At 48.4% G+C, this 14093-nt stretch overlaps 1 protein-coding gene across 5 annotated transcripts in view; it reads right to left on the bottom strand.

Annotated features, from left to right (window-relative positions):
- BABAM2 (BRISC and BRCA1 A complex member 2) overlaps positions 1-14093 on the bottom strand; it is a 460475-nt gene that overhangs the window by 8338 nt on the left and 438044 nt on the right. For 2 of the 5 annotated variants that reach the window (XM_017876997.1, XM_017876998.1), the window contains exon 12: positions 3162-3335. The exons of the other annotated variants lie outside the window; for them this stretch is intronic. In XM_017876997.1, the coding sequence (XP_017732486.1) occupies positions 3176-3335 (160 nt within the window). In that variant the 3' untranslated portion in view covers positions 3162-3175. The remainder of the gene's footprint in view (positions 1-3161; positions 3336-14093) is intronic. 5 annotated transcript variants of the gene reach the window in all.

Raw genomic sequence — 14093 nt, 5'->3', positions numbered from 1 at the left:
AAGTTGTATTCCTAGGTATTTCATTCTCTTTGTAGCAACTGTGAATGGGAGTTCATTCATGATTTGGCTCTCTGCTTGTCTACTGTTGGTGTATAAGAATGCTTGTGATTTTTGCACATTGATTTTGTATCCTGAGACTTTGCTGAAGTTGCTTATCAGCTTAAGAAGCTTTTGGGCTGAGACAATAGGGTTTTCTAGATAAAAAATCATGGCATCTGCAAACAGAGACCGTTTGACTTACTCTCTTCCTATTGAATAACCTTTATTTCTTCCTTTTGCCTTATTTCTCTGGCCAGAACTTCCAATACTATGTTGAATAGGAGTGGTGAGAGAGGGCATCCTTGTCTTGTGCTGGGAATGCTTCCAGCTTTTGCCTGTTCAGTATGATATTGGCTGTGGGTTTGTCATAAATGGCTGTTATTATTTTGAGGTATGTTCCATCAATACCTAGTTTATTGAGAGTTTTTAACATGAAGGGATGTTGAATTTTATTGAAGGCCTTTTTTGCATCTATTGAGATAATCATGTGGTTTTGGTCTTTAGTTCTATTTATGTGATGAATTACGTTTATTGATTTGCCTATGTTGAACCAGTCTTGCATCCTGGGGATGAAGCCGACTTGATTGTGGTGGATAAGGTTTTTGATGCACTGCTGGATTCAGTTTGCCAGTATTTTATTGAGGATTTTTGCACTGATGTTCATCAGGGGTACTGGCCTGAAGTTTTCTTTTTTTTGTTGTACCTGCCAGGTTTTGGTATCAGGATAATGCTGCCCTCATAAAATGAGTTAGGGAGAAGTCCCTCCTTTTCAACTGTTTGGAATAGTTTCAGAAGAAACGGTACCAGTTCCTCTTGGTACCTCTGGTAGAATTCAGCTGTAAATCCATCTGGTCCTGGGCTTTTTTTGGTTTGTAGGCTATTTATTACTGCCTCAATTTCAGAACTTGTTATTGGTCTATTCAGGGATTCAACTTCTTCCTGGTTCAGTCTTGGGAGGGTGTGTGTGTCCAGGAATTTATTCATTTCATCTAGATTTTCTAGCTTACTTGCACAGAGGTGTTTATAGTACTCTCTGATGGTTGTTTGTATTTCTGTGGGGTCAGTGGTGATAGCCCCTTTATCATTTTATATTGACTAGCACCTCTTTTCAGGGAGGTTGTGAGGAGAATGGAAATACGTATCAAGTACCAAGTCCAGGGCCTGATACATGGCAAGTTTCAGTAGGAGGTGGCAATGCTGTAAAGGTGGTGGGAGCAGTTGGGTTATTATTGGACAGCTTTTATCTGCATAGGATAGTTTTTATCTGTATAGTTTTATACAAATGGGGCAGGGTTAGTGAACACTGCAGAGCCCCAAGCAAAAAGTGCCACAGACAGTTTTGGGGGGGACATGAAGGCCTGTTCCTCTCGGCCACCCCTCTGCCCTCTGGCTCAGGAAGCATTAAGTGATCAGGGGTAATGCCTGGAAAATGACATAATGGTTGGGTTCTAGAGAAGGGGATCTAGGGACACTGAAGAAAGTTAAGACAGGGAGCCATCAGGGAAATGCTCAGAGGCCTTGGGGTTGAGGCCAGTAGGAACTTTTGTTCAATGAAGTCTCATCAAAAGGGTTCTTTCCTACTGGAATTATAGTGCTTTATTGATTCAATAGATCTTTTCAAAAGAATAAAAATCCATAAAATAGACATCTGACAAACTGAATCAATATAGCTTTAAATAAATGAAAACAAAAACAGAATATACAATCCAAAGAGGTTGGGGACTCTGGGGGCAGGGAGAGAGCACCTAAGGCAGTTAAGCTTCGCAAAGGTGGTTCTTTCAACACTACTGGGTGTGGCAGGGGTCATGCTCCCCATTTTGCAGGTGAGAAAACAGAAGCTTAACAAGTTTAGTTAAGATGCCTGCCAATATCACTCCAACCCCAGTGCCACTAGAGCCCAGCCCCGTGGATGAGACCGTGTGGTCTTGTTGCTGTTAGCCTCCTTTACTTGGAACTTTTTATTTTGCAAGAGCCTAACAGTTGCCTTCTTCCAAAACAGGACTTGAATTATGGAATTCAAAAATGCTTTTCTTTGGGTAATTGTAAGATGAGCCTCATGATGTTTGCTAGAGTCAGGCCAATGTGGTGGTAGGGTGGGGTGTGGTAGGAGAAGTGGTTCAGGGACACAGCCCTCACTGTCAGGAAATCAAGGGCATAAATCAAGTCAGAGGTCATTTTTGCAAATAGAGGCAAGTTCCAACATCTAAGGCTCATTGCTTTTTCCAGTTTTCTTCTGCAGCTGTGACTTCAACTGGCACATGTTTTTAATCAGTCATATGAAAACCGATTGTGGTCTGAAAATCAAAGCAGTCCTGTAAATAGTGTAAGACAAGTCCTGCTAATCATGCCTCGTGGTCTTGCCTGGTCCTTATTGTCCTGAACCGCCACTGTAAATTCTGACTCACTTGGGGTTACTCGCCTCGTGTCAAAGGGTCATCCTCACAACAGGCTGGCTACAAAGAGACCTGCTTCTGTTTCAATGCCCTTCACCCCAAACCCTCCAAAGGCCCCTGTGACAACTGCCATCCAACTGGGTGCCTTGGTGAGTGAGTGACTGGCACGATGGGAGCTTGTTTTGTAATTATGCCCTGGGCGATGGCAGCCTGGCTTTCGGGTGTGGGCTTTAGGAACAAACAAGTGCTTGTAAATGGCTCACCTACACAGTCAATCTTGCTAAATGCGCCAACCCCGGAGCATGCCTGGTTTGTTCAGGGGGTCTAAGCTTGCAGAACAAGGAAATTAACAAACTTGAGATGCAAAGGCTTGATATCGCAGTGAGAACACAGTATCACATGCTCCCAGCTTCAGGCAGAGGCCCTTGCCCTCAGCTGGAATCAATCTCCCCTCTACTCGATTCCACAGCACGCTGGGCTTCCAACCTCGGGCTGAGCTATGTCTGCCTTGTGTTTGAGATGTTTAGATTGGTGTCTAGACTACAATTTATACAGCTCGGCTTCCTCGCCTGCGAGAAGGCTGACTGTGGTCTCAGTATGTGTTGAATTAAATCAAAGGCCGTTTTAGGAGGACTTCAACAACAACTGACTGAAATCCATTTCTAGACATCAAAGTATTGGGATGAATTCTGGTTCCTGCTAAATCACAGGGTATTTTTAAATACTTACCAAAGCGATCAAAATTACTGAGCAGTTCTCTCTCCCTCTGAGGCCCTCCAAGGAGGCCCTCTGGAGCTTGGCCAGTTCCTCTGGGGCTGGAGCAGCTTGCAGCCAGTTTTTGCAACTGCAAAGGCCAGGACTTGCTCCCACGGGCTGCAGGCATCTCTGCTCCCTTGGCATCCCCTGGTGCAGCAGATGAGAAGGAGGAGGAGAAGGGAGGGCCAGCTGGCTAAATGGAGGGAGGGACAGGGTAGTCCTAATGGGCTCCTGAGCCTCCACCGGCCATGGGACCAGCTTCCTTCTCTGGTGTTCATCGCAGATGTGTGCACGCATCTACACATACCAACTATTTTCTCACACCCTGGGAGAAGCTCCGTGAGGGCAAGGCCCATGGGTCATATTCATCCATCTTTGCATCCCCAGCCTGAAATATAGTGTCCAATACACACCAGCTCAATAAATATTTCTCAAATGCAAGCATTTAGCTTACTTAAGATATACTTCAGAATGACAGAATGTTGTAATAGAAGGAAAAAGGAAACCGCCGAGGTCAAACATTACAGGGAAGGGGAAGGGGAGACTAAGGGCGGGAGGTTAGGATGGTTCCTGTGGCACTGCATATCCTAATGATACGTTAGCATACGTCATCCCTGTAAGTGCCTAGAGGGCAGAATTTGGGGATGGTTCACCCTTAGTGCCCTTGGTGCTCACCTTGTCAGAAGCTCCCAGCAGGTGAATGTCAATTTGGTGCTAAATGAATGCCTGTTTGCCCAGGGGGTTGACCTGAGGCCCCAGAGCTAGTAGGAGGAGTGTAAGCCAGTCCTCTCCATCCCCCTCCCTCTCGGACTGCCGTGCCCATCATAACCTGCTTGATGACAGGCAGGAATGGCTGTGTGGCACTGAGAAAGGCTGGGAGGATGGGTGCACCTGGCTGGGCTGGGGCTGGGAACGAGGCCAGGTGGTGGGTGTGGGGGGCTAAGGAATGTGCTGCTGCCTGGGGCCTGGGAACCCAGAGAAGGGCCCCAGCCCTGGGTTTATCTTGTCTCCCCATCTGCACCTGCCTGGTGTGCCCAGATAGTGAGTCCTCTGCTCACTCTGCCCAGGGCTGCAAGAGCAGGCACTCAGCACAGGCCACGATGTGCTGATGGCCACGTGGCTGCCTGGGGTTGAGGTGCAGGGTACTCACCACAGTCCCGGCCAGGAGGAGGGCTACTCACGCAGCTCACCTGCGGGGAGAAGTGGGCCGCCTGTCCGATGGTGGTGAGTCACCACCAAGGTCACAGATTACCCTCCACTTCTTAGTCATCGAAAGGTGAAAAACCAAAGGGTGGCCCTCAAAGAGGAAGTGCCCAGGGACCCAGCAGAGCTGACCCTGGAATGTGGGTCCAGGCCCCAAGTCACACCCCAGCTGGGACAGTGCTCCGAGGTTTGTGCGCGGCACGGCCAGGCATCAGCCTCCACAGCAAAGTGCCAGACTCCCAAAGGAGGGCCTAAGGAACACTTAGGAGATCAACTCCTTGGGGTCTCTAACCTTCCCCTCCCCTGAGGCTCTCTAGGGCTTTGAAGTGTTATTTGCCTGGTTATAAGTTCAATTTCTTCCACCAGATCTCAGCATCCAGAGGCCAGAGCTCATGGCTTCCACAGGTGCTCAGCCCCTGCATGCTGGCTTTTGGGCACAGCTTTTGGTCACCCAGCACTCTGGGACATTCACCCCGCTGGCTGGGTGTTTGAGGATGTGGGGGAGGGGCAGCAAGATTGGCCATGGTCCCTCCTCTCTTCACCCTCATCCCCCTGACAGCTAAAATCACACCCCCAGACACCTGGCTCTCTGGGCTTCAGACAGAAAAGCAGCAATTCCCAAAGAAGAAACTACTCAATGGGAGAGGGTGTCCAAACTCCACTCCCTGCTGGGGTACAGTGGCCGTCTAGAGACAATGGCCTTTGGTCACAAGAGTAATTCTCACAACAAGAACTTCAGGTGGGCTCTGCTGGGATATGGTGTGGGGAAGTTCCATGCAGGCGGGCAGGTAGCAGAATGTCCAGCTGGAGGGGGCCTTAGGAGTCTTCTGCAATCATGCAGTAGAGAGGCTGGGGAGAAGCACAGGAGGAGATGCACCTGCTCTGCTGGGCTGCAGGGCTCACTCCACACTGCACCTGCACCAGCACCAGCCCTGCACGTGCTGACAGCAGGTAGCTCTGTGGCCCCAGGCTCCAGGTACACAGAGGGAGGGGGGGAAGGAAAGGAAGGGCATATATGCAACCTGGATGAATGATATCCACATGTGGTGTCAAGTAGGCTTGTTCAAACAGTGGGTTGCAAAATCCATTTCGTGGGTTCTGAGCAGCATTAAAATAAAGTGAAATAAAATCAGAGTGCACTGTATGTGGCACTTTTGTTCTAGTTATATATACTGGATTCAAATGTAAAATATCTTGTGGATTGTGGTTAAAAAAAAAAAAAAGGCTGGAAGCCATGAGTATAAGGAAAGGGAGGCGCCTACTACATGCCAGATATCATGCTACTTGTTTTCATGTGTATTATTTTATATTTACTCCTTCTAACAGGCCTACTACCAGGCAGGTGATTCTATTTTTGCCAAAAATAAATCTATGATCAGAGATGGAAAGTAAGTTTTCTTTTCTTTTCTTTTTTGAGATTAAGGCCTCTCTCTCTGCACTCTGTCACCCAGGCTGGAGTGTGGTGGTGCGATGTTGGCTCACTGCAGCCTTGACCTCCAAGGTTCAAGTGATCCTCCTGCCTCAGCCTCCCGAGTAGCTAGGACTACAGGAGTGCACCACCACACCCAGCTAATTAATTTTTTTTTTTTTGTAGAGATGGGGTTTCACTATGTTACGGGTCTCACTATGTTGCCTAGGCTGGTCTCAAACTCCTGAGTCAAGTGATCCTCCTGCCTCAGTCTTCTAAAGTTCTGAAATTACAGGTGTGAGCCACCATGCCTGGCCCAAAGTAACTTTTCTAAGATCACACAGCTAATAGGTGGCAATGCTAGTTAGGAATCCAGAGCTGTCTGACTCCAAAGGGCACATTCTTCCCATGCCACCACGATTTCCAGTGGAAAGTGTACTGTCCACTGAGTCGGGAGCCTTGGGTTCTGTCCCTGGCTCTGCCATATAATGGTGAATCACTGCTCTGTTTTCTCATCTATGCAGTAAGGGAGTAAGATAAATAATTTCTAAAATTTTTTGATTTCATGCTCTCTCCCATCCCAAACCTCATTGTGGCAGTATTTTAGTCTCCCCCGTTAAACCTTTCCTAGAGTTGCCAACAGCTCAGTAGTGAATTTCGAGGGCTACTTACTGCCAATCCCCATTGCACCTACATTTGTTCTACAAAACCCCCTAAATGGCCCTGTCTCTGGTAGCTCTGTGTGTCTGCAGGTATTGACTGGTGCTGTTAGCTCTTATCTTGGGACCTGCATTGTGTAGCTTTTCAGCAGGATTATGACTGTGATGACAAGAGACCAAAGGGATGACCTCGACCTCCCTCTCACGGGCCCATGCGGTTCTTGGAAGGGCTGGGGCATCCTAATGAAGAATGAAGGCTACTCTGAGTGTCTGGGGAAGGAAAAGAAGTGCAAGAAGGAGGGTACGTGCAGTCCACCCAGGTGACATGTGAGGGACCACAAATGTTCTCCAAATAATGAGCCCCAGAAGAGCAAAGGAAGCCCAGAAGGTTCCTGTAACATACAGATCATCTTACAACTCCCTAGGGTTGGTGAGGAGTGGTATCTCTGTGAAGTGCTGTCACAGGGGAGGTGTCACCATCCCGCACAGTCAAACTGCGGACTTGGCATGGGGAGCCTGAGCTGTGATTCTAGCTCTGCTTTTCTCTGCTGTGCCACTTTGGAGAAGCCACTTCACCGCCCTGTACCCCAGAGATGCCTCATCTGCAAAGTGAGGGGATGGTTTCTGAGGTCACTGCTCGGTCTAACATACTATTATCCATTACTATTATTTCTGCTTTGGTATTAATCCAGCCACTTTAGCCAGAGACAGTTTCTTAAGTGGAAGCAGTAGTTTAACAAATGACCTCTCCTGGTGCTTTGCTGGAGGGGTTCCCTCAAAAGCCTCCATAAGCATCATCAGAGGTGTTGCACAGGTCTGAGCCGTCTATCTCCCCTTTGTCTCCAGATCTGACTTAGGACCCCAAGAATGCTGGCCAGTATCCACCCTGCTCATGTTCCTTCCACCCTTCAAATCAGCAGACAACTAAACATTCACACATTCATGGGCCACTCCTGTGCTAGTCATGGGCTGGTTCCTGCAGGGGTAAGGGGCTGCATTTGGGCAGGGCCCTGGCCCTCAGGGCACACACAGTCGCTTGACTCCCAGAGCAGAGAGAGCTGCATGCTAACCCTGGATGAGAGTGGGGAGCTCTGCTTTCACAGCCACAGGCTGAGCCCTCCTTGGCCTGCCCCTTCTTACTGCTATTGCTTTGGAAGAACCGGAGCGAACTGCCTGCCTTGGGCTGGCTTTCTTTTCTGCTCAGAGCTATGTGGGGGCATTAGCCAGCAGGCCAGACGTCTAGCCCCTTTAATGACAATAATGATAATTTACATTTATACAAGGCCTTTCATCGGGGGATTTTAATTGTATCACAAACAGTAATTAATTCCCCTTTGCGAGTCTGGCAGCCAGCTAAGCAGGAGCCCCTTTACTCTGCAGGTCAGGGGTGCTTTCCTGGGCCTGCAACATGCTGGGGGTCTCCCACCTACCTGACACCTCCCTACCCTCAAGGCCTGGCCTAAGCATCGGGGCCTGGGGCCGCCAACTACAGTCCATGACTGTTTGTCCTGCCCCTGAAGCTCCACAACATCAATTGCTGAGCCACTCATTTGGTGCTAACCAGAGAACCTTGCTATTGGGCGAGACCTCAGGATCTTGAGCAAGGCAGTAGCACTTCTGTGGGGTGATCCTCTGCCGCTGCCAGAATACCTTTCATGATGGAGAGCGCGTTGCTTAAAGGCGTCTCTAAGAGTTACAGGGTTCATCTCTCTCCGGAACTGGAATCTGTCCCCTCGAAACTTCTGCCCATGGGTGCCAGCTCTGCTCTCTGGAATGAAGCAATCCTACATAACTGTCTGGGGTTGCTGGTTGATGTTTCTGGTACATAAGTTGTCTACTTCTGTGGTCACCCTTGGGCGGAGCTTGGTGGCTTACACTTCACTGAAGTTCAGGGACACCTGTCAACTGAGTGGTAGGGGCAGCCGGAAGCTCCATCACTGGGGAGTGCCGAGCTTTCAATGCAGCACTTCAGACTACTCTGCCCCAGTCTCACTGGTATAAACACTGGAGGCTTCTGAGTTCATTTCACTGGGGCTGCACCTCAGTGACACAGAAGTACCCTCATTTTCTGTTGAATGACTGAATGAACAGCTTTCCTTCCTAAGGATCTATTATTCTTAAGTTCATGCAACCACTGTCAATTTTTGGAGACCAAGTCAGACAATAATTGATTTTGTTTTTTTCTTTTTTTAAACTCACTTTATCAGAATAAATATTTGGTGCTAAACTTGAGAAATAGAAGCATCAATGCTGAGCTGGGAACTGACCCAGGGCAAGGAACTCCACAATCCTCCTCCTCTCCAAGGAGTGAGAGGCAACGGTGGGGCAGAGGGGCAAATGAAATCCTTTGCTAAGTTTATTTTTAAAAAGCTAGATCTTCTGGGGAAACCAACACTCCCTAGAGTGATTTCTGGGTCCCTGCTGGTTTGCTTTTTGCCTGAAAAGACACCGGCCCTCCCTCTGCCAAGAGCACATTGTTTGAGTGAGATTTTTCTCACAGTGGCTTACCATGGAAGGAATTTCGAGCATGCATTAAAGGCTGTTGTTTTCCTAAAACCTGCGCAGTATGAACAAGAGGTTTGGCTAGTGGTGACACAGCCTCATTCTGCTTAGATTTCACACAATTCCTATCTGCCTAGAATTGGGGTGAGCATTTTTGGCTTGGGTTTGGCCTGGATCGTAGATCTGGGGGATGCTTGGGAAAAGAAACATGGGTTAGAGATGGAGCCTCCTGGTGTCATTCTGTGGCAAGGAGAACACGTGGCAATCATTCCCTATCTGATTAAGTGGGAAGAACATGGATTTTGGAGTAAGAGAAAACTGAATTCAAATGTGGATCTATTACTTACTAGCAGTGTGTCTGGAAAAGCCCCCGAGTCTCTCTTTCTCTCCAGTGACCCCACAGTAGTTGTTACGAGGCAACAGTGCCAGGCACATGGTAAGAACTCAAGCCTTGGTTTCCTTCCTGCCCAGCCCTCCACTGCCATCACATAGCTACAGACACACACACACTGACAACCTCCTGTTTCATGTTAACTCATCAAACAGTTACTGAACAGCTCTTATTAACAAGGGCCTGGATCTCCTGGGGACACTCTCCAACTAGTGTTTGGTACCAATAGGTATGTATGCAAAGTGAATTAACTAACTTGATATTTGCTATTTTATAGTTTATAATGTGCTTTCAAAATAATCTCATTTTAATCCAAGCAACAATTATGTGTATGAAATCGATCCCATTATTCTACTCCCCCTATATACATGAAGGAACAGGCTTGGAGAGGAGTAACTTGCTCAAGGCCAGGCACATGATAAAGGCAGAACAGGACTTGGAAGCTGCAAGCCTGTGTTCTGAAGACAGCACACTGCTAGCCCTGGAGGGTGTTCCTGCCTTCTGCAGCCACTGAGGGCTAAGGCTGAGGAGGAAGGGCACGGCTCTGGGTGCACCCGGGTTCCACTAGAAGGCACCCCACTGAGTGACACTGCCAACCTATGCCTGGCCACAGCAGGCTGCAGCTAAATGTGAGGACATCACCATGGGCCCGGCGACGTGGAGTAGTAAGTTTCTGAAACTGGAGACATTTGCCAGCAGTCAAGTTTCTTTCTCGCAGGCCCTGGGCTCCGGTCCTGCCCTGATGTGCACAGATGTTTCCAGGTTGACTTCACTGGGCTCCCACTGCCCTTCTCAGTGTGCATGACTGCACTGATATGCAGGTACTGTCCTTTACCTTCCCATCACATCCTTCTAGGTCACAGAGAAGAAGTGCTATGGGCGCCGGACTCTAACTGTTCCTTAGCAGGGTGCCCTGCACATGTCAGGGGCTCACAATAGGGACAAACTGCATTCCTTCTTGTTCCCGGTAGGCTCTTAAAACCAAGTAATGGGACAGGAAGCAGATATTGGTCCTGGGCTGTTGTCAGCTCACTGGCTCTTTCTTCCCACTCCTCTAGCCTCTGAGCTGCTGGGAACCGCTGACAGATGCGGAATTAAAAGGGTAGGACAGGAGTCTTTCAAAGTTTGCCCATATGGCTGGCCCAAATACGATTTCCAGCATGAATTGAGCGGTGGAAATCGGATCTGACCACAATGCTGCAGCACCCAGAGTTCATCAAAGTCCTCTCCAAGCCATTCTGACAACACTCCCTGCCAAGGGTGGGTGTCCCGAGGAATGCCGTCACTGCGCACACTGCGCAGCGGGGAACCCAGTGCCTCGGGAGTGAGGTCAGTTCCCCCACCGTGAGCCTGTCTATTCTGGACCTCTGAGCACATTTCCCTGTGCTGCAAGTGTATGGCCTTTGAGGTTGAACCGTGTGGAAAATCATGTGCACTCCTGGAGCTGAGCTGAAGCCGGCAGGAGGAGCCAGGCCTTGGGCTCTCCTGCGTAAGCACCTGGCCTATGGCATCTGCGGCCAGAGGACCAACTCTCTGCTCCCAGCATGGGGCACCAATCTGTCAGCCCTGACTCCAGCCACACTTGCCTTGCAGTGCTGCTGAAGGGCACAGGGATGAAGAGGTGTGCTGGTGGCTAGCCTAGTCCACTGTGTCCTCAAAGACCAAGGCCAAGCAGAGTTAACTTGCTGTTGCCCAGCTAGGCCCCTGAGGGGACCCCTCAGACTTCTAACATGCCAGGTACAAGGGGCGCAGGGGGCTGTGCATTTTTGGAAGTGCAGCTTCTGCCCCGCACAAAGGCATCAGGCCAAGAGAGCAAGTGGGGGCTGAAATTGAGCCTGTGCTCTGCATGCTAAGCTGTGTGCTCACCCAGGGACAGAGGCTCAGAGGGACAGCTTCTTCTTTACCTAAAGCTAACTCCACCAACCCAAAGTGGAGCCTTTTCTTAGTTTGCACAAAGGTTCTTATTGGCCAAGGTGACCCTGAGAAGACCATTCAGTTCTGTGTGTGGGGTTCCCTATCGCATATCTGGTGCACTAACATGGGTATGGGGAACTTCACTGGATGCAAATTCTATAAAGTAGAACCTTGTTTGGATGATTTTGGGAGAAGAAAGTGAAGATTTCTTCCTTCCTAATTTGCATTTTAAAAGGCATCTTCAGAACCCATTCTTGTTCTCCTGGCCACAGCCTACTGCACTACCCCACCGGTTACAGTTAATCTTTTCCATCCCATTGCTTAGGCTCAGAAATGAAGGCATACCCAGACAGCCCGGGGTGAGGTGGAGTTTGGGCAGCCCTACAGGTTCTCCAGGACAGCATTTGGCTCCCTTTCCTGCCGTGTTTATCAAGCAGAAGAATCAGCATTCTCTTCCAGGCAAGTACAAATGGGTGTCCCACCTCAAACCATGCCACTGAATACAGTCAGACCTACACAGCTGGGATATCTTTTTTGCAAAATTGGTGGACACCATGCATAGCAGAGCCATTAGACCAATAAACAAATACAGACACACAGCAAAATAAACTCTGTAAAAATACAGCAAAATAAGCCCCGCCCTTTGTAAAGTTCAACAATCTCAAAGCATGCTTTGTTTTGCTAACTACTACAGGATGGAAAGAGGCCCTTTCCAGTTAGCCCCTATTCCAGGACCTCTTCCTAGTCAAGAATTGCCTCAAGTTCAAGAGCCATAGAATGCTGGATTTGAAAACCCTAGAGCTCATCTAGCTCAGGGATCAGCAAACTCTTCCTGTAAAGGACCAGATAATCAATATTTGCAGCTTCGCAGGCCATACCTGTCTTCCATTATAACAATTCAACTCTGGCCTTGGAGTGATAACAGCCAGAGATGATATGTAAATCAATGGGTGTGGCTGTATTGCAATAAAACTTTATTTATAAAACCAGGCAGCTGGCTAGCTTTGCCCTCAGGCTGTTGTTTGCCCATCCATTATCTAGTCCAGCCTTTCCTCGTACAGAGGAAAAGAGATGAGGTCACTCCTTCACAGTCACAGGGCCATTTGGAGGTCCACCCAAGACCAAGACCTGACTTTCAAGGCTTGGTGGGAGGAACAGAGATACTACTGCCAGCCTCAGAGCCACCAAGGCAGAGGCCAAAATGGCTGCTTGGATAACGAGAGATTGACTAACATGTCTAACTTCACCAGAGAGGACCAAAAAGCAGGTGGAAAATCACAAGTTAAAATCTATCCACAGATTAAATCTACAGGTTAAAATCAAATGGGACTGGAAAGACAACCTACATATCCAGCTCAGCCTGCAGAGATCTAACCATCGGTTACAGCCTCTAAGTGTATGCTGCTACTGTTCATTCATCAGTTAGACTCATGCACAATCTTAAAATGTCTCTGGTGAAGAAAAGGCTGGGAAACAGGAACTGGAAAGTCACTGGCACTTGTCTGTGAACAATATGAGAAGAAAACAGCAAATTCATGTTTTCCAGTCAGCAGCTAGTCAAACCTCTAACAGTACATAAGTGGTCAGAGAGGACAAGCCCTCTCATCCAGGGCTGAGAACAGGTTGTTTTGGCTGTCAAGCATTTTCAAAACAAGTTTTCTTGGTCTCATGACAGGTTGTGGCAAGAATAAGAAAATAAAAAGAGTGGAAGATCCCATGATCGCTGCCCTGGGCTTCCATGTGGGCTGGCCCTGCCTGCACAGTCAGGTTTGCCTTCAGTGTTCAGATAAAGCTGGTCTTAAGGTTAATACCACCTTGCCAGTGACACCATTGAACAAAGTGATTCCTCTAAGAACTCTCTGGCAGCCAGATAATTTTTCTAGTCTGGGAGGAATAGGTCAAAGTCACTCTTAAGCCCAAGGGTGCTATTCTGCTTGAACCTACGCCCTGCTTTGTTTTAATTTTTACCTCATGTTATGTGGATGAATTATTCCCCTGAAACCGAGGTGAAAAGCTATCTGCTCTGAATTGGATTTTTCCATCTCAACTGCAGGACACTTGGTCAGGGTGGGGCAAAGAAAGCAGTGAGGAGGCACTAATGGGGACAGCCATGAGTAGGCCGGTAGAGAAAGTGCCACTGGCTTCTAGCAGCAGTGGTCCTGCTCGCTTTTAGGAGATGAGGGTCAAAGCATAAAGCTGAGCATGGCAGTGCCGGAGGACACGCAGCCAAGCGGGGATCTGGGGGATACTCATCGGGTAATTCAGTGAAAATAACCAGAAATCAACCAACAAGGGTGCTGAGAATTCTCTGATCCCCTGAGCTATTATTGGAGAGCCCAAAGTAGTAGACAGACACCTAGATCTGAATTCAGACTCAAAATCTGTGACCTTGGGCAGATTTCTCCCTTGTTTCATTTCTAAAGTGAAGCAGCTGGATTATCTTTCTAGCTCCGATATCATGATCCTCAGATTGCCAGGGCACAGCGCACTGAGTCATTACCATCACGTGTGGATGGCTGTGTCAAGTCACTCACACACGTATCTCCCCACAAGGGACAACTCAAGTTCCCGCTGTGAGCGATGTTCCTGGAAGAAACCGGAAGAGGATGCTCTGCCCTGAGATGTGCTCGTATTCTATTAGACACATTCTCAGACCACAAAGTCTGTCTTCATTCTACCGATTGTCTGTGGGAATGTTCTGAGGAAAGCAAAGAAAATCCCCCCATAAAGCCTTTAAGTTGGAGGAGGGAAAGGCTGATGCATGTTCTTGCCCAGACAGAGGGGGCTGAGGATATGTGAAGGTTGGGGCAAGACATTCTTCCTTGCTT

This window comes from Rhinopithecus bieti, unplaced genomic scaffold (assembly GCF_001698545.2).
Source record: "Rhinopithecus bieti isolate Rb0 unplaced genomic scaffold, ASM169854v2 scaffold_7681, whole genome shotgun sequence".
In the NCBI taxonomy this organism is placed as follows: domain Eukaryota; kingdom Metazoa; phylum Chordata; class Mammalia; order Primates; family Cercopithecidae; genus Rhinopithecus; species Rhinopithecus bieti.
This window is presented reverse-complemented; position numbering and strand designations above follow the sequence as displayed.